The sequence below is a fragment of the Hyperoodon ampullatus genome, assembly GCF_949752795.1.
Source record: "Hyperoodon ampullatus genome assembly, chromosome: 7".
NCBI lineage: Eukaryota > Metazoa > Chordata > Mammalia > Artiodactyla > Ziphiidae > Hyperoodon > Hyperoodon ampullatus.
Genome location: NC_136920.1, coordinates 8903204 through 8923471, shown reverse-complemented (window position 1 = coordinate 8923471; position 20268 = coordinate 8903204). Strand labels below are relative to the sequence as shown.

At 51.5% G+C, this 20268-nt stretch overlaps 2 protein-coding genes across 2 annotated transcripts; one reads left to right on the top strand and one right to left on the bottom strand.

The window, feature by feature from the left end:
• Positions 1-2898: 2898 nt before the first annotated feature.
• CCDC87 (coiled-coil domain containing 87) lies at positions 2899-5446 on the bottom strand (the record flags this gene model as incomplete). The annotated part of the gene is given in 2 exon segments (XM_079707515.1): positions 2899-2919; positions 2921-5446. Coding segments are annotated over 2 exon segments (2547 nt in total).
• A 172-nt stretch (positions 5447-5618) lies between these two features.
• On the top strand, positions 5619-19344 carry CCS (copper chaperone for superoxide dismutase). The gene is made up of 8 exons (XM_079708725.1): positions 5619-5736; positions 6057-6129; positions 13086-13223; positions 13429-13606; positions 14189-14249; positions 18702-18779; positions 18851-18954; positions 19036-19344. Exons 1-8 carry the CDS (start codon positions 5698-5700, stop codon positions 19187-19189), a joined length of 825 nt encoding a protein of 274 aa, XP_079564851.1. The 5' UTR covers positions 5619-5697; the 3' UTR covers positions 19190-19344.
• Positions 19345-20268: the final 924 nt, after the last annotated feature.

The following is a 20268-nucleotide window of genomic DNA, read 5'->3' as shown; positions in this document are numbered from 1 at the left end:
TTGCAGAATTACCGATTTTTTTTTCAAGTTGTATTTTACCTCTGGCTTGACATTTTATAAGCAAACAGGCTGGTCAACCAACGCTTCCCCCACTTTTACTGCCCCTGCCCCAGCAACTGCCCACTCCCCTGAATCATGTCTCGCAGTACTTACCACCACCCTCACTACTGCCTTTGCCCCCACCTGTGCCCCTTCCTCTATTTCAAATAAAATACAAATAGGGACCCCCCAGACCCTTTCCGGGGTTTCATGATATCAAAACCATTTTCATAATACTGCTGACACGTTATTTGCCTTTTCTACCCTCCGTTTCTGAGTATAGTGTTTGCCAGAGGCTGCATGACGTGCAATATTGCAACAGATGCAGCAGAAACATAAATGAGAATCCAGTTGTCTCCTATTAAGCCAGACATTCAGGAGATTTGCAAAAGAGTAAAATAGCCACTCTTCACTACTTAAAAAAAAAAAGTTGTTTTTCATAACATATATTATCTCTGTAAACACATAATGGGATTAGTGTTAATTTAAATAAATAGTAAGGGACTTCCCTGGTGGTGCAGTTGTTAAGAATCTGCCTGCCAATGCAGGGGACACGGGTTTGAGCCCTGGTCTGGGAAGATCCCACATGCTGCGGAACAACTAAGCCCGTGCGCCACAACTACTGAGCCTGTGCTCTAGAGCCCGCGAGCCACAACTACTGAAGCCCGCGTGCCTATAGCCCATGCTTGGCAACAAGAGAAGCCACCTAAATGAGAAGCCCGCACACCACAACAAAAAGTAGGTCCCGCTAGCCACAACTAGAGAAAGCCCGCGCACAGCAACAAAGACCCAATGTAGCCAAATAGTCAAAACCAATTGAAAAGTGGGCAAAGGGCATGAGAATTTTACAGAAAATAACCCAGCTTTTAAACATCTAAAAGATGCAACTTCACTCATTAGAGAGATGAGAACACAACTCAAATGAGATACAATTTTTTCACCTATTAGATGGTAAAGATTAAAAATTTTGATAACACTATTGGTGGGAATTATTATTATCATCACACTGACAATAATGCAAATGGTTACAGCCTTTGTGGAGGGTTATCAGTTATATCTATCAAAATTACAAGTGCTTATGCTTAGATATAATTCCACTTCCAGGAACTTAAACCATAGAAATAGCTGCACATACTAAAGAGATGAACAAGGACTTTTTTAGAGCATTGTTTTTGTTTGTAAATGTCCAACAATAAGAGACTGGTTAAACAAAATAAAAATACACCCAGAGAATTCCCTGGCAGTCCAGTGGTTAGGCCTCCACGCTTTCACTGCCGGAACCCAGGTTCAGTCCCTGGTTGGGTGACTAAGATCCTGCAAGCCGCGTGGCACAGCCAAAAACAAAAAACAAAAAAACAAAACCAAAACCGAAAACACCCAGTGGGATACTAGATAGCAATCAAAAAGAATAAGGCAAATCTATGTGTATCGATGTGAAATGAACTTGAGGCAAGCTCATTGGGGAAAAAAGAAAGGGGCAAAACAGGGGACAGCATGCTACTGCTGGTGTAGTTAAAGACGTGTATAGACAACATATTCATGTGTGTTCATACATGCATAGGCTATCTCTGAAATCATTTTTACAATGGCCTACAGGCCTTACATAATCTAACCTGCCCCCTGGCACCTTGTCAGGACCCCTCTGACTCATCCCTCTTTCCCCTTAGCTCTGCTCCACCTGCATTGGCCACCTTGCTTTTCTGGAACACCCCAGGCACCTGCCTGCCTTACGCTTCCCAATAGCTGGCAGGAACACTGTGGTCCCAGATGTCCATGGGGCTCACTTCCTCCCCTCCTTCAAGCCTCTGTTCAAATCTCCCCTTCCCAGTGAGGCCTACACAGACTACCCTAATAAAGCTACATCCTTCACACTTTATTTCCTCTTGCCCTTCTCTATTTTTTCTTTTTCCCACAGTACCTATCACCCTCTAACTTTCTATTATTCAATGTGCTTCGGTACTATGTTTATGGTCTACGGTCTGTTTCCCCCCAGTAGAATGTGAACTCTACAAAGGGTAAGGGTCTTTGTTTTGTTCAGTGATAGAGACCAAGTATGAACATCTAGTAGGCGCTCAATAAATATTTGCTGAATAAGGGAATGAAAAGATACACAAGAAACTGGTAACAGCTGTTACCCACAAGGAGAACTGACGTACTGGAGGGAAGGATGGGAAGGAGACTTACTTTTCAGTGCATACCCTTGTGTACTTTGTACCACGTGCTTGTATTAACTGTTGAAAATTTAATGAAAAATTTTGGCTCTGCCAACAGTATGCCAGAACTGGAAGAAGTGACAACCTGGATCCAACTCCTTCACCTGACACAGGAAGGTCCAGATGCAGAGAAGTTAGGTAGTGTGCCCAAGGTTACACAGTCAGGATGTGGATTTAAACCCACATCTACTAACTCCAGAGCACTAGCTCTTAGCCCTTATGCCATAGAGTCTCTTGGCTTAGGGTTCTAATCAGCCAATCTAATGTATCGTGATAGAAATGCTAAGCTGAGGGGTTCCATAGGGGATGCTTTCCATCTGTCTAACATTTCCCATTACAATGAACTCCAAGGGACGGTCTCAGTTCTTCTGATACATGAGCTTTTGGCTGTGCTGTTCATGGCCTGACAGAAATGGGAGTACTGGGCTTGGGGATTCTTTTATGAGAACTTCATGGTCAAAATAAAGTGCTAATTTCAGTCCCCTGGTAGTTGGAAGCACAGTTTTCCTGAACCCCGCACTCCCAGATATTTCTTCTTTCAAAGCAGTCAAGAGGTCTGGGTGAGCTGCTGGGTGTATGGGGGTGAGGGAGGGATCTGAGGACACTTGGCCTGGTCACAGAGTAATGGGCGTATTCCCAGGGGCTATTAAAGGCTGGCTGCTGAGCTTCCTGGACAGGGCTGACTGATGGGAGGCCCTATTGGCCCGGACCAGGTGGCGGACCCGCCGCCACTGCTGCAGCCAGTAGAGCATCTCCACTTTGTCATGCTTCATCTTGTCCAGGTAGCGCCGCCCCTTGAAGGTCACTGGCTCACCAAAGACTAACTCAATCTCCTCCAGGAGGGGAACCAAAGGAGCCTCCACTAGACCGAGCCTCTTATGGAGATGGTTGCGGATCTGGTTCTCCTCCAGGAAGCGACTCCGGCCCATGTCGGTCTTGTGGAAGAAGCGGTTAGGGTCGGAGGCTTGTTGCTCAAACCACTCCAGTCTCCCCAGCAATATCTCCCGCAGCTGAATGGGCTGTAAGGCCTGCTCCCAGGCACTCACCAGTGACGGCAGCTGCCTCAGGCGGGCATTGGAGCTGTACTTGATGGCCATGTCCAGCCGGTCTTTGTCAGGAACCTCAAGCATGGACCACAGCTGCTCCAGACGCTTCTGCAGGCTCAGGATTTTGTGAGAGTCTTCCAGGAGGCTGTTGTTTTTAGTTCCCAGCCTGTGCTCCAGCACCATGTCCCAATCCCACTCTCCTGGCACAAAGTTTGGCTCGTCGTCTTCTAGCAAGGGAGGTGGGTGCTGAATCTTTAGGGACTCTCTGACAGGGGCCACGATCTCCACAGGAACCTCCTCTTCATACATTTGGAAGATGACATGGAGGAAATCTGTCTCCTGGGTGGTGAGGTACTTGAAGTAGTCACCCACAGACAAAGTCGTTTTCCACCAGTTCAGCCATGAGGCCTTGTTTGACCACTTCTCCCAACTTTTACTTGCTTGGAGTGACGTGACGGAGGACATCTTATCAGGATTGGACTGTAAAGTGTTAGCTCTCAGGGAATAAAGTCCAGCCAGCTTGGTGTTGATGATACGATGCTGTTTTTCTTGACGGAGAAAGGCTGAGGATAGGAAGGCCGACCAGTCTTTATTGGCTGAAGGCTCAACCAGGGGCCCCTGGTCAAAAGAGAAGTGGTCATTAGAGACATGGCTCATCAGCTCCTTGTACACCTCCCTGATGCTACTGCCAAAAGTGCAATCAGCATCCATTTCCTCGATAAGTTTGGGTTCCAGTTCACCAGCCAGGTGGTTGTATAGGACTCCGGCCCCCTCAACATGGAAGGAATCCAAAAAGTTTCTTGCTGAGACCTGTACAGCAGCTGCCTGGACCACCTGATTTCTTAGCTTCAAAGTAACAGTCACTGGCTGTGGTTCAAGTGGAGGGGATCTGGGGGACTGGAGGCTCCACTGCTCTGAGGCTTCCTTCTCCTCAAGGCCCTTCAACATTCTCTGCAGCTCTTCCATGTGATGTGCTGCAGCTGGGCGGTAGGTCAGGGCCCCCAAGAGTGGGGGCAGGCCCGAGTCCAGCAGTGGGTAGTGACACCACCCCAATTGCATGTTCTTCATCCTCTGCTTCAGGTCCTCAGCCACAGTGTCCCCTTCCAGCTCTGGTTTGCTCTCTGCAACCAGGACCAGGGGGGTTAAGGGGCGAGGAGAGAATGGAGGAAGACCCAACTCATCTGCTAGTTTCCAGCCCTCACGCAGAGAGGGCATGGACTGGCCCCTCTGGAGCTGGGAGGAGAGGGGCAGGTGGGAGGTGGGGGGAACCTGGATGGGGGGAGCCACAGAGGACCCAGGCAGTGAGGCAATCTGTGAACTGAAGTTGCTTTCTCTTCTCTTTTGCATGGTGGACAGCCAGCGGAGAGGCTTCTTCTTCTTCAGCTGGGGAATGGACTTCAATTCCTTCACTGGGTCCGGTTCAGGCTCACTGACAAATTCTCGCGGGCGGCTGAGTTGGATGAGGTAGTTCAGGCTGAGGTTGAAATATGGCACTTGGGCAAAGCCAGTGCTGTGATGCCATGGGATAGGGCAGAGCCTGAAAGCCCCAGTGGGGCCGAGGGGGTGTCGTCTGGGCACGCAGACTTGGACCTGCCCTTCCTTCAGCAGGGCGCGGAAGTCAGCGAGCAGGCCACGGTAGACCTCGGGGCCGGTGAGGAAGACTGTGCAGTCCCTGGCGAGGCTGGCGGCCAACCGGGTGAGCGTGGCTGATTCGGTGAAGACAGCTGCGGGGGTCGACATGATCTTCTGAAGGTGCAGGTAGCGTACGAAGAGCTGCTCGCTGCTGAGTAGCACGTAGACCAGGAGCCGCTCCCGCAGCCTCTGATTGTTCAAGTGGCTCAGACCAGGTTCGGTGGGGGGCTCCTGCCAGCTGCACTTCAGCTCGTCCAGGATGACCTCGGTGAAACGGAGTCGTACCTTGCGAGGCGCGCGCGCCTCCAGCCCGCTGTTGGCCAGCCGCTCCGCTACCTGGCGGCAGAGCGACGCCACTGTCAGCCGTGAGAGCGGTAGAGGTAGCAGCATCGGGACCTCCTGCGGGAGGCGCTTCTGAGACTCTGTGCGCGTCGTCGTGCGGGAGAAGAGCGACAGCGGACGCAGCAACCGGTGGTAAAACCGCTGGAACTCGGGCTCGGGCTTATACGGCTCCATCTTAGACCAGGCAGCGCAGGCGGCGCTGGCGGTTACTAAGGCAACGAGGGGACGGATGGCCCAAGTGCGCCTGCGCAGCCCTTGCCCGCCACAGCGTGGACGTGGAGGGGGGAATGCAGAGCCTTGCGTGCACTCGCAGCGGGAGGCGGGGCAAGGAGCGGCTTCCGGGGCTCCGCCTCCCCCGACGCATCTCAGGGTTGGCGCTACAGGACCTGGACAGTTCGGGTCGTCCGGTGGTGACTGCGTCCGGGATGGCATCGGACTCGGGGGACCGCGGGACAGCCTGCACGGTGAGGGTCGAGGCCTCGTGTGGGAGCCTCGCAGGGCAGAGAGCCTCGGCCCCTGGGGTGATCGTTAACTTGAGAATGGGGGAAAGAGCGGACACCTGGGTTGGGGCCTGGGGTCCAGGCTGGAATGTGAGAGTAGCAGGGCCCTTGGCGTTAATGTTGAGGGGTGTTGCTCCTGGAATGATCGTGAGTGATAATGAAGAAGGCGCTTGAGGAGGGGTCACGTGGGGCGTTACTCCAGGCCTTTGGGGTGGTCACAGGGGAGGTAGTGAAACAGGGTCACGCAAGAAGGTTCCCTAGCTCTCATCGGCCCGTCCTTGCAGCTGGAGTTCGCGGTGCAGATGACCTGTCAGAGCTGCGTGGACGCGGTGCGCACGTCCCTGCAAGGGATAGCAGGTAAGAACCAGATTAATTTTGCACGCAGTCAGGAGGCCTCTGGGTGGGGCAGGCAGATGTCTTAGACCAACCTTACTCCCATTTACAGATGCAGAAATTGAGACCTGGAGAGAGGAAGGAATGTTCTGAGTCACACAGAGACCCAGAGGTGGAGTCTAGAGTGCAGGTCTCAGGCCTGCCCTGCCAGATTCTTCTACTGGCTCTAACTGCCTGCCCTTCTGGTGTCTTAAACCTCCAGTGCCTGGAGGGTGATGAGGTAGGCAGAGCGTAGTCCCCCCCTACAGGGGGTTTTCCCTGGAAAACAGGCAGTTCTTGCTTGAGAAACAAAATAATCTTGACAAAGCAAACAGCAGCCCTAGCCATGTTCCATCCTAGTTGGCCCTGATTCTTTTTTTTTTTTTTTGTCTGCTTTAGGTCTTCATTGCTGCACTTTCTTTAGTTGCGGCGAGCGGGGGAGGTGCGCGGGCTTATTGCTGTGGCTTTTCTTGTTGCGGAGCACAGGCTCTAGGGCGCGGGCTTCAGTAGTTGTGGCACGTGGGCTCAGTAGTTGTGGCGCACAGGCTTAGTTGCTCCGCGGCATGTGGGATCTTCCCAGACCAAGGATTGAACCCATGTCCCCTGCATTGGCAGGCAGATTCTTAACTACTGCGCCATCAGGGAAGTCCGGCCCTGATTCTTAAAAGCCAGCTAGCTGGTCTGGAGGTGACCAGGCACAATCAGAAAGATCTGAGAAGGCAGAGCCACCAGCATGGCCGTGGGAACTGCCTGCCTTTGATTCTGTTAAATGTTTATCCAGTCATTCAAATATAGACCAGACACTGGGGGCTTTTTCGGGAAAAGTGTTCACAAGTGTTTCAGGCACAGCCTCTGCCATCAGGTAACCTGAGCACACAAGCATTGCGCTGGAAAGAGCAGTTCTTGGAGGAGCTGCCATGTGATGGCTTCTGAAACTGGGACATTGGTGGCACTTGGCTCTGTATAAGGCAGCAGTGTGTCCTAGGTCTTTGGGGTGTGTGCTCTAGAGTCAGACTGTTTGGGTTCAGATCCCCCCTTTGCCACTTAATGGCACTAAGACCTCGTGCATGTTACTTTTTGTGTCTGTTTCTTCAGTGTTTAAATGGGCAAGGTAATGGAAGCTGCCCCAGAGGTTCATTGTGAAGAGTAAATTAGTGAATACATGTAAAAGCACTTTAGAAAGGTCTTTGGCATGTAGTGAGAGCTCACTAAATCTTAGGAATTATGAGAGGCAGGGCTTATAGGTGGTAAGCTGGTTGGGCAGAGGCATGAGGGGACAAATCTTTTTTTTTTGGCCGCACCGTGCGGCATGTGGGATCTTAGTTCCCCCACCAGGTATTGAAACTGTGCCCCCTGCAGTGGGAGTGGAGTCTTTTTTTTGGCAAGATTTTTTTTTTTTTTTTGGTTTTTTTGTTTTGTTTTGTTTTTTTATTTTGCAGTACGCGGGCCTCTCACTGTTGTGGCCTCTCCCGTTGCGGAACACAGGCTCCGGATGCGCAGGCTCAGCAGCCATGGCTCACAGGCCCAGCCGCTCCGCGGCATGTGGGATCCTCCCGGACCGGGGCACGAACCCATGTCCCCTGCATTGGCAGGCGGACTCTCAACCACAGCGCCACCAGGGAAGCCCGGGAGCGCAGAGTCTTAACCACTGGACCGCCAGGGAAGTCCCTGATCTTTTTTAAGTTGTTCAAACTGGCTTATTTAGGGGTTCCATTTTCACTTCTCAATAGATTTTATGTATTTCTCATACGCTTCTTCACCCATTAGTTCATCTAGTTCTGAGGTGTTCCCTGAATGTCATCTTGATCAGCCAACCATCTTCATGACAACATTTGTGGACAAGTCCTGGATTTTCTGCAAGAGCTTCATTCATTTCAGTTACTTCTCCTGATAGAGGAGACTAGGGTTCGCCAGCAGCTCTCACACTTTCCAAAGCACCAACCTCCTCTTGTTGGTTCAATTTTGTCCCAACTTGAGGCAGACTACAGTAAACAACATCTCCCAAAGCTTCCTATGCAAAATTGTTGATTCCCACTGTTCCAACACCATTTCCTTTTGTTAGCCTTTCATGTTTGCCCGTGAATTTATGTGTGGAGAGCAGAGTGGGGCTGGTGCACAGAGGCCAGGCAGCGCCTGCCCTCAGCCCCCAGAGTGCTTGGTGCTGGCTTCCAGTGCCATGTTTGCGGAGGGGGACAGATCCTAAAGCTGGGTTTGCTTTGACTGTATGTTTGGGAATGAGGGGTGAGTGTCTGAGAAAACTGAGCCATTTCACTGAGAGTGGAATGTTCTGACCAAAGCTTTCCAAGGCTGTTGGACTCTACCTCCTGTAAAACATTCTTACTGGGAGAGCAGACAGCTGGACTTCTGTTGGACATAGGGCAGTTTTTAGCCCTCAGCAGGTTTCTTAGAGACCAGATAAAGACTTCTGGTGACTATGTTTTCTGGTCTGGGTAACTGGAAGCAGCTTGGCTTTCTCATGGGCTGGCCTCCCAGATGCAGAGAGGGAGACAGAAAGAGTGATTGGTTGACTTGCCCTCACCAGGAGGCCTGGGCTTTGGGAAGAAGGCTCTGCTCTCCTCCTAGGGGTAAGTGGGAGGACCTCCCAGCCCAAGGCTCACTTCCTTGAACTCTTATCACCCACCCTAGAGTCCCCTATGGCCTTATCTTTTCTCCCTCTCTGGGCTCTGAGCTAAACAGGTACTTACTACTGGCCTGGCCACCCTCCACACCAGCCAGACCGAACTGCTGCTCAGCTGGGGAGCCAGCCTTCTTGGTTCAGACTCAGGTCAAGAGTTCGGGAAGTGCAGTCACAAGGAGCTTCCCACTGGGGCCCTCCCACTTTCAGTGCAGAGAAGCAGCTCTTCTTAGGAGACCCCAGAGCAGCAACCTACCTGTGCCAAAGCACAGAAAGTCTTGTCTGCTGTGTCTAAAACTCTTTTTCTGTACTTTGGGCTTCACACCAAACCAGACCGCCTCACCTCTCCACGACCCACATGAGAACCTCACCTTTGGGCTCTCTGTTGCCCTTTCCGATAGCTTCTTCACATAGAAACCAGAGTGATTTTTTCCTTTTTTATTTTCAATTATTTTATTTTATTTTATTTTTTGGCTGCACTGCGTGGCTCGTGGGATCTTAGTTCCCCAACCCGCTGGTCGAACCTGCACCCTTGGCAGTGAAAGCCTAACCACTGGGCCGCCAGGAAATTGCTAAGAATGATTTTTTAAATCATACATCAGATGTTGTCACTGCTCTGCTTAAAATCCTGTAAAAGTCATAATATTTAAGAGCTTCCCATAGGCCAGGCACTGTTCTAAGTGCTATATGTGAGATAACTCGTTTAGGCCTTCAGTAGCCCGCTGAAGTAGGTCGTATTGTTATCTGCATTTGCAGATGAAGAAACTGAAAAGAAAACAGAAAGGTTGAGTAAGCTAAGGCCACACAGCTAGTAGGTGGCTGACTCAGAATTTCAACTCCAGAGCCCACACCCTCAACCACTGTACTCTGTGGCCTCTCCCAATGGCCTCCCCTTGCATTAAAATTAAATTCCAGGTTCTTTCCTGTTGCCTGCAGGGCTTCGTTTCATTGGTCTCCACTTACAACTTTGTATCTTATCATTCTCTTTACTCCAGCTCCAGCCACTTGGGCCTTTCTCTTCCTAGAACACATAGATGTTGCTCCTGCCTCAGGGTCTTTGCCCAAACTGTACCCTCTGCTGGAATGCTCTTCCCTGACTGCATTCAGGCCTTTGCTTAAAGGCTCAGAGAGACCTTCCTTCACCAGCCTAAGTGGCTCACCCCCCAGTTGTTCCCCAATGCCTGTTTCATTGCGCACACTTTGCACTATCTGAATCTCCCTGTGCATGTGTTTGATATCCATATTCCTGTGCTGGAGCACATGCTACTTTATGGGGCAGAGACATCACCCGACTTGTTCCCTGCTGCATCCCTACTGCCCGGAACGGGGCGCATGATAGGCACTTAGTGTACATTTGTTAAATGAATGAATAGGCAAGTGAATCCCTCACACTGCGTGCTTATTTGAGCTCTGGGAGCCTCAGACAATCAGTCCTTTGGGGCCCAGTCCTTCTTCCTGTGGGGCAAGGGGACCAAGCATCAGCTCTGGAGTTGGACAGGCTGCCTTCTGAGCTTTGATATCTCGAGCCAGTTGAGAAGCCCTCCAGCCTCATTTCTTCACTTGCCAGAGGAGGACAGTATCACTGTCCTGATGTGTGTAAAGCTGAGCACACAGCTCTTGGCATTCCCTAGAGGCTCAGAGTTCCCTGCCGTCCTCCGTACCACTTTGGCATCCAGAGTCACCTCTGGGTGGACCTGGAGCTCCAAGACTTCACGCTAGGTGGCCCAGGATGAGACATTGTGTTAAGTGACAGGCAGTTGGGTTATTTGGGGGGTTTTCTTCTGGCAGAATTGCCAGGTACTTGCCCAGGAGGAGATGGGTGTGTCTGTCTGATTTCTGTTTACAAATTCGGCCCCTCCCCCAACAGTGTCACCGATGGGGCAGGGGATCTATAGAAGCAAGACTGCGGGACCCTTTGTAACCACAGGCCAAACAGACCTGCCTCTCGGGTGCTACCTCCTGCCAGTACCATCTCCCCGTTTTGCCTCGAGTTGGAAGGAATCTGAACAGCTGAGGTTCCTTGTGTGTGCCTCAGGGATTGTTACTCCCGTCTCTGCCTGATGGTTAATCCAGGTGTAGTCTTGATTCTCCCGCAGCCCGTGAGCTCCCTGGGGACTAGGACTGGTGCTTTCTCTGACCCTGGCCTCCTCCAGGCCCAGCACACATTTGTTGAACGAATACAGGGCGGGGGTGGTGGTGGGTGGGGGAACCAAGGATGAAGGGAATGCAGACAGTCAGTGCAGCCTTCAGTTCACACAGCATTGCTCAGCAGAGGGACATGCCTCGCTTAACCTATGTCTTCTGGGCTGCCCAGGGCTCCCGGCTCCCATGGGCTCTACCCTGCCAGAGCAACAGACACACTTACTAAGATCAGAGCAGAATGGTTGTAAGCTCCACAGGTGAGATCATCCCTCAGAGTTCCCAGCCATCCCCCGTGCTCTGGCTCAGGATTCAAGAGTTCTCTTAAAAGGTTTGTGAGCTCTGAACATCTGAATGACAGAGAAGCCCCTTCTCGTCCTTCTTTGAGGTGGCTCGATGGCCCTCAAAACTGAGCATGTGTCAGAATCGTCCCGCAGGTTGTGTATACACCAGGGTGACTTCAGGGATTTGGAGGGCAGTTGAGACCCTCTGACTTTTGAACCTGACCCTTGTGGACCACACAGAGCTCCTGCCCACACAGAAGATTGTAATCGGTGCAGCATGAGTTACATGGGAGAAGTGGGAACTGCCACAGGAGGATGGAGGAGGGGGCGCCAAGCCAGCCTGGAGGCTGGAGCTGCTTCTCAGGGTGAGCAGTATTCAGGTGAAGTGCTCGGGCTCTGGAGCTAGGCTGCCTGGGATGAGTTCCAGTCCCACCATTCACTACAACATGACTTGGAGCAAGTTGCTTAACTTCTCTGTGCCTCAGTTTTCTCATCTGTAAAGTGGGGATAATAGTGCCCAACTCACAGGGTTACTGCATTAATACAGGTAAAGTACGAAAAAGCCCACAGTGCATGTTCAGTAAATGTTAGCTTTCAGGATAGTGGTGATAGCCCCCTCTTTTTAATGTGTGCCAGCTTTACTGAAATATTCATATATCATAAAATTCATCCATTAAAGTATACAGTTCAGTGGTTTTTAGTATATTCACAGAGTTGTGCAACCATTACCACTATCAATTTTCTATTTCATCACCTCATGAAGAAATTGTACCTTTCAGCTATCACCCTTCTACTCCCCTACCCACTAATCTACTTTCTGTCTCTATAGATTTACCTATTCTGGGCAATTCATCCAGAATGACATCATCTAATATGTGCTCTTTGTGACTGTTTTTTTTTGTTTGTTTGTTTTTTTGCGGTACGTGGGCCTCTCACTGTTGTGGCCTCTCCCGCTGCGAAGCACAGGCTCCGGACGTGCAGGCTCAGCGGCCATGGCTCACGGGCCCAGCCGCTCCGCGGCATGTGGGATCCTCCCAGACCAGGGCACGAACCCGTGTCCCCTGCATCGGCAGGCGGACTCTCAACCACTGCGCCACCAGGGAAGCCCTACCATAATGTTTTTAAGGTTCATCCACGTTGTAGCATGTATCAGTGCTTAATTCCTTTTTATGGCTGAATAATATTGCATTGTATGGGTACACATTTTGTTTATCCACTCATCATTTGATGGGCTTTTGGGTTGTTTTCACCTTTTGACTATCATGAGTAATGTGGCTATTGATAGCTCACTTTTATACATACATTTTTTTTTTTTTTTTTTTTTTTTTTTGCGGTAGGCGGGCCTCTCACTGTTGTGGCCTCTCCCCTTGCGGAGCACAGGCTCCGGAGCACAGGCTCAGTGGCCATGGCTCACGGGCCTAGCCGCTCTGCGGCATGTGGGATCTTCCCAGACCGGGGCACGAACCCGTGTCCCCTGCATCGGCAGGCGGACTCTCAACCACTGCGCCACCAGGGAAGCCCCATACATTTTTTTTTATCGTTTAATTTTTAAAAATTGAAGTATAGTTGATTTACAATGTTGTGCTGAAACATTTTAAAAAGAACTATCTATGTTTCAAAAGTTATAAATAATGCCTGGCATGAAATAAGAATTCACAACACTCCCAGGGCCAAGATGGCGTTATCCCCACTTTATTCATAAAGAAACAAACTCAGAGAGGTTAAGGGCCTTACACAGCTAGAAGGCAGCTTCAGAGCTTGCCTCCGACCATAGGAAGGTTGGTTAAGATGGGGATGGGGAATGGCCTCCTGATTCTCTCTTCCCTGCTCCCAGCACAGGGGTGCCAGCCCTCTGCTACCCACTGTCCCCTGTCTTCTTCCAGGTGTCCAGAGTGTGGAGGTGCAGTTGGAGAACCAGATGGTCCTGGTACAGACCACCCTGCCCAGCCAGGAGGTGCAGGCCCTTCTAGAAGGCACTGGGAGGCAGGCGGTACTCAAGGGCATGGGCAGTGGCCTATTCCGTGAGTAACCTTGGTCTTGGCCTCTCTGGGAGGGAGGTGGCCTGGGTGTGGTACAGATCCAACCATGGCCTTTGGGGGCTTGGGTTGGCGTGGCTTTAGGGACCCCGCGAAGTTATAGGGGGCTCTCTCCACGCCATTTCCAAGTTGATAAATGGGTGGGGATGGGTGAGGTGGCGAGCCAGCCCTGGTGTCTAATACCTTACAGAGAATCTGGGGGCAGCGGTGGCCATTCTTGGGGGGCCTGGCCCTGTGCAGGGAGTGGTGCACTTCCTACAGCTGACCCCTGAGCGCTGCCTCATCGAGGGGACCATTGACGGCCTGCAGCCTGGGCTGCACGGACTGCATGTCCATGAGTTCGGAGACCTCACAAGGAACTGCAACAGGTGAGTCCTCTGTAACCTCCCTGTAGCATCCTTATTGCCCCAGTTGTGCACCCACTTAAGTGCAGGGGGCTGTGTTCAGCTTTTTACACACTCTTTCACATTTGGTCCTCACAAGTACCCTGGGAGGCATATACCCAAAGGCTCAGTCTACAGATGAGAAAACTGAGGCTCAAAAAGGTTAAATGACTTGTCAAAGACCCTAGAGCATGTAAATGGTAGAGTGGGGATTTGAACCAAAATCTGACCTAGACGCTCCTGCTCATAGCCACCTTACTGCCTCCAAGATGGAAGGTGACTCCTGGACACGGGAGGGTCAGGTCTCCATGTCATGGTGTTTGTCATGCTGTCATGTTGTTTGCTCATCTGTGTCTCTCCTGGAAGCTTCTTGAGGGCAGGTCCCATGACTGATTCTTCTTAGTGCCCTCAGCCCAGAGCCTGGCACAGAGTGGGCCTGTGTGTTGAATGAGTGGATGAATGAATAAGTGAGTGAATGAATAAATGAAACAAATGTAAAGTAAGAGGATGGATCACCTGGCCTGTGAGCTGTTGTTTCACTGCCCACCTGCTATCTTTCCTTCTTAGCTGTGGGGACCACTTTAACCCTGATGGAATGTCTCATGGGGGTCCCCAGGACTCTGACCGGGTAAGTGAAAGCCCAGAATCCTAACCACTAGCCACCAGGGAACTCCCCGACCAGGTAAGTATTCTTTTTGGGCTGAGAGAGAACCCAAGGTCTCAGAGGCAGAGCAGGCAGCTCTTGGGGCTTGGAAGTATGATTCCTTTTTGTTGGGGTCTTTTTCCCTCACTTTTTTGGTTCCATTTAGAAACATTTATTGACACTTTCTGTGCTGAAGGCCTGCTCCCTAAGTTGGTTGCAGTGCAGTGAGAGAATCCTTGCAGGAGCCTGCAGGAGGCCCTGGGAGCCCAGAGCAAGCTCCTGATCCAGCCCGAGGGGTACATGCAATGGGAGAAAGCTTCCTGGAGAAGGTCATGGTGTGGAAGTTAAAGGTTTTACCTAAACTAAAAAGGCCGTCCCAGAAATTCCCTGGTGGTCCAGTGGTTAAGACTCCTCACTTCCACTGCAGAGGACACGGGTTCTGTCCCTCATCGGGGAAGTTCCGCATGCCTCATGGTGTGGCCAAAACAAAAAACAAAAACAAAAGGCTGTCCCTGACACTGCAGCTCCTGGCCCTGGAGTTTAATTTTACAACAGAGAATTGTTTCCCCATCGGCAGTGAGTCATGTGCTGCCTTAATGATTCTTGCCTTATCTGAGTACTACTTGTTCTGTTAGTTACTCAATGTTTTGATTTAAATTGACTGATTTTTTCCCCTTAGGTAAATTTAGTTATTTTTAACATTTTAATCTATCACTGAAGGTTTCAAACAAGTTCTAAAGTGGAGAAACTAGAGTCCCGAACCCCCATGTCCCTGTCACCCAGTTACCAACTCGTGGCCAGTCCTGCTTCATCTACACCCCTGGCCCTTCTCCACCATTATTTTGAAGAAAATCAAGACATCATTCATGTAATTAAGGTAGATTTATTTTTAACAAGAAACTTGATATGGCCACAGAAAATAGGAAACCAGTACTTCTAGCCCCAAGAGGAAGATCATTGTGAAAATAAATCAATGCAGACCTAAAAAGTGTCATTAGACTCCTGCTAGGGACTACAGCCTGCTTTATCTTTGTCAGAGTGATTAGTGAATGTCAGAGAGGCGTTAAAGACGTTTTAACACCAAGCTGAAATTTTGTCCTGGATGTTGTGCCAGGAGGACGGCCTCCTCTCTCAGTGATGGGATGTTTCCTAATGCCCTGTCCACACACACTTGATTCCGTCTCCTCCACCTGCGGTGCTATGTGTTCCCCTCCTCAGGGATTCAGAGGGGATCATGCCTCTGAGCCACACACCAGGCCACTTGCTCCTCCGCCCAGTCCTGGAAACGCCTCCCCCTCCTTTATCTTCTTACCGCAAAAGGCCCCAACACCAGCACAGCAAAAAGTGCCAGGTGTAAGCAGCAGATGTCGTAAAGGAAAACAAGATAAAGCAGAAGTGGCTCTTCTTGCTGCTTGCTCCACAGCCCCATCACACAGCCCCACCCACCCGTGTGCAGGGGAGGGCAAACAAATGAAAACGTGGTGTGTGTTTCTTAATTCATGTAAGTGATTTTTGTTTTTTTGGACTTTTGACAGCTCTGTCACATTTCTAATGATCAAAGTTTTTACTCCTCGCCCCCCGCCCCCTGGGGAGTGGGGGAAACCTTTCTGTTGGGGCCATTGCATAGTGACATACTTACGTTCTGTGTGTCAGTTATCTATTGCCGAGAGTCAAATTACTCCAAACTTAGGGTTTTTTGGGGTTTTTTTTTTGCGGTACGTGGGCCTCTCACTCTTGTGGCCTCTCCCATTGCGGAGCACAGGCTCCGGATGCGCAGGCTCAGTGGCCATGGCTTACGGGCCCAGCCGCTCCGCAGCATGTGGGATCTTCTTGGACTGGGGCACAAACCCGTGTCCCCTGCATCGGCAGGCGGACTCTCAACCACTGTGCCACCAGGGAAGCCCTTTGGGGTTTTTTTTGGCCGAGCTGCTCGGCTTGTGCGGATATTAGCTCTCCAACTAGGGATCGAACCCACAGAAGTGAAAGCGCCAAGTCCTAACCACTGGACCACCAGGGAACCCCCAAGTTTAAAACAATAAGCATTTGTCATCTCACAGTTTCTCTGGGGTAGGAATTCGGGTACAGCTTAGCTGGGGGCCTCTGTCTTCGGGTCTCTCAAGGCTCGATGTGGGGAGGACCTGCTTCCACACGAGCTCATGTTGCTGTTGGCCAGCCTCAGGGCCTCCCTGGCTGTTGGCCAGAGACATCAGTCCTTTGCCAGGTGGGCCTCTCCCTAGGCCAGTGCACAGCACAGCAGCTGGCTGCCGTCAGAGCAAGTGAGTGAGAGAGAAGGCATCCAAGACAGAAGCCACACTCCTTTTGTAACCTAAGCTTGGAGGTGACGCCAGGTCCAGCCCACCCTCGTGGTGGAGCACACAGGGTGTGAATCCAGGGGGTGCATCTTAGAGGCCGTCTTCCTCATTGAAGTCTTGAAAAGTGCTGAGCAGGAATCAGGCAGGTGAAGAAGGGAGAGTGGGAATGGAGGCTCAACAGGGGATGCCCCGTAGACAAAGCCCTGGAGGCTTGAACCAGCAAGATGGAGGTCTGGGAACTGGCAGCCCTGTGCCTCTTAGGAAGTGGAGTTTCTGAAGGGCAAAAGACCACCTCGTGACCTGTGCCTTGGCCTGGGCCCCTCTCGGGGCAGGGCATCTGAAGGGGCTGGAGCCAGCTGCTATGTTGCACCTGAGCCCTTGGTATAGGCAGAGGAAGACTTGAGCAAGAGCTACGTGTCCAAGCAGCCATGATGACTGACATGTTCCTTTTGGATTTCAGCGTCTGGTTTTGTCCAGACAGAAGTGAATTCAGTGTGGGGATTTATGTCCAAGCCTGGTTGTCCCTTTGCACATCTCCTAACTGGTTTCTAAGCTTCCTTCCCTTCTCTCCCCATCCACCTCCAGTCCTTTCCCTTCATGCACGGTATTAGGGGAATTGCTCCAAAGCATGGAGTGACCGACCAGGTCACACCCCTGCCTGAAACCTTTCTTGGCTCCCCAGTACCCAAGGGTACAGATCTCACGTGGCTACTTGGTGTGACATTCAGTGCCACCTGGCCCAGTTCCACCCATCCGTGTGCAGGGGAGGGACTAGAAAGCCTGCGTCTCCTGACCCTCTGCTGCCGGATCATGCCTCTGAGCCACGCACCAGGCCACGTGCTCCTCCACCCAGTCCTGGAAACGCCTCCCCCTCCTTTATCTTCCTACCACAAAAGGCCCCAACACCCGGCACAACAAAAAGTGCCAGGTGTGAGCAACAGATGTCCTAAAGGAAAACAAGATAAAACAGAAGTGGCTCTTCTTGCTGCTTGCTCCTCAGCCCCATCACACAGTGACATGCTTTGTGACCCTGCTTTGCAGCAAGGCCATGTGTACCAGCCCATGTTGGCTCAGGCTCTTACTTCTGCCCAAGTGTCAGGTTGGGGGCAATTTATTTGCACAGACAGACATGGGTCTCTGTGACTCATCAGTAGGGCCTTGTCACCAGGAAACACACTCACTGTTGTGCTAACCCTATGTTTTGTAATCACTAGTCTGTTCCATGTCTGTCTCCTCACCATGCTCTCTGAACCCCTTGAGGGAGGTTGACCACATATACACCATCACGTCCCACCCTGCCTGGCAGAGGGTGTCTGATGTAGGCAGAGCTCAGTAGCTGTGTTAGGACATTTTTAAATATATTTATTTATTTATTTATTTATTTGGCTGCACCGGGTCTTAGTTGTGGCGTGCAGGATCTTTTTAGTTGTGGCGTGCAGGATCTTTTTAGTTGCAGCATGCGGGATCTTTAGTTGCGACATGCAGGATCTAGTTCCCTGACCAGGGATCAAAGCCGGGCCTCCTGCATTGGGAGCGCAGAGTCTTAGCCACTGGACCAGCAGGGAAGTCCCAGGACATTTTTATTACCTTCAAGGGAGAAGGTGGGCAGAACCAGGTCTTGGGGCAGGAGACGCCCTTTGCCCCTGTTTTTATTCTTTTCCTGGAGGCCGGACGTCAGGGAAGGGATGCTGGCTGCCTCTGATGGTCAAGAAGCCAAGCTTGGCCAACTTAAGCCCAGGGGAGCTGCAGACTACCAGGGGCTCACAGAGTCATCGGGAGGCTGGAGAAGTGGGCTTGGAAAGAAGCAGGAACCAGGCTAGATTCTGAGGCTTGGATGCAGACTGGGCAGCAGCCTTGTAGGAGAAGCAGCCTGGTCTAGTGACATGACTTCCTAGGGAGGGGGTCACTGGCCATTTTCAGCGTGCTGTCATTCAGTGTACCCAGGATTTTAGTTCCAGGGAGAGAGAGTCCAGTTGCCTTCCTTGTGTCCTGGGCCGTCCCTTCATCCTACCAGACTGGACCCATAGGAGGACACTGGTACTTTGAGGAAGGGGAACCAGATACTGGGAAGCCAGAAGTTAGCAGCCATGTCCCACGTGCCCTTTCCCCCCGGGTCTCATTGCAGCACCGCGGAGACCTAGGGAACATCCACGCTGAAGCTGATGGCCGAGCCGTCTTCAGGATAGAGGATGAGAGGCTGAAGGTGAGGTGGAAAAGAAAGCGGGGACCTTTCCTAACAGGTCCACTGTCTGAGGTCTTTGTCTCCCCTCAAAGGTGTGTGATGTGATTGGCCGAAGCCTGGTCGTCGATGAGGGAGAAGACGACCTGGGCCAGGGTGGCCATCCCTTGTCCAAGATCACAGGGAACTCAGGAGAGAGGTGAGTGCTGTGCTTGCAGTGCCCGCGGAGACCGGGAGGGGCCAGGCAGGTGCTCATCTCAACCCCACTGCTCTTCCTCAGGTTGGCCTGTGGCATCATCGCACGCTCTGCTGGCCTTTTCCAGAACCCCAAGCAGATCTGCTCCTGCGACGGGCTCACCATCTGGGAGGAGCGAGGCCGGCCCATCGCTGGCGACGGGCGAAAGCAGCCCGCCAGTCCCCCCGCCCACCTCTGAGCACAGCCTCAGCCTCGGGTCTGTCACTGTCCTCCCTGCTGAGCACTTCCAGAGGGAGGCCCTGCTCACCCAGTCCTAGGAGAACTAGTGTGTGGGGTGTGTCGGGGTTGCTGTGATCTTCCCTTGGCAAATTAAAGTTTTATTTTCATATGGAACTTGGTGTTTTGTCCATGTCCTGTTGTCCCTTAATGGGCTTAATAACCACAGTCCCTCTGCCTCTCTCCTCCCTGTCAAGGGCCACCTCTTGGCTTTAGAGGCAAAGAAAACTGGATTCAAAGCCACACAGTTCCTGAGGGCTGTATCTTCTCCTCAGGGTCAGAGTGAAGGACCATAGCAGACATATTTCTGTTTGTGGCCTGTCCCCCTCCCTTCACTATGGCCAGTTGGAACCAAAATGGACACCTGACCCACACAGCGCCTTGCTTTCCCAGAGAAATCAAAGTGGATCCAGCTTTAGTTTCTCCCTGGGGTTGGATCGGTAACATGGGAATGTGGGAACTGTGGGTGGGCCTCTTCTCCCTGCATTATGGACCGAGTATCAGAAAAAGCCCATCGGCTGAGGAGGAAGAATGAGGCAGATATACAGGGAGAACCTAAGAGTCTCGGGAGAATGCCAGATGCTCCGGAGTCCGCACTCCGGGCCTTTCCTGAGGCCAGCGACCTCCTGACCTGGGAGTCAAGAGACCATCCCCCCACCAATGCATCATCACCCACTTTCTAAAAAAAATTAATGTGGCTTGAGTTGATTTTCTTACTCGCAAGTAAAAGACTCTTAATTAACCAAGTAAATAAAGTGTTTGGCACAGGGTATGTTAAGGGAGCAGTGCCTGTGATTCTGAGGCCAAATGCGGCCCCTGGAGGCAGACCCAGCCAGTCTCCCCTCTCACAGGGATGGCCAATGTCCAAGGACATCGAATTCCTTGGGGAATTGGGGCCGGGAATTCTGGGGCTTCGCAATCATCTGTGGTGCCCCCTGCCCCCACTGGACTGTGCCATGCTTGCTCATCCATGACGAAGCTGCTTTTGTGACATGGTAGGCTGGCAGAGTGCAAACTTTGCCCCTTACACTGCCCGCTTGG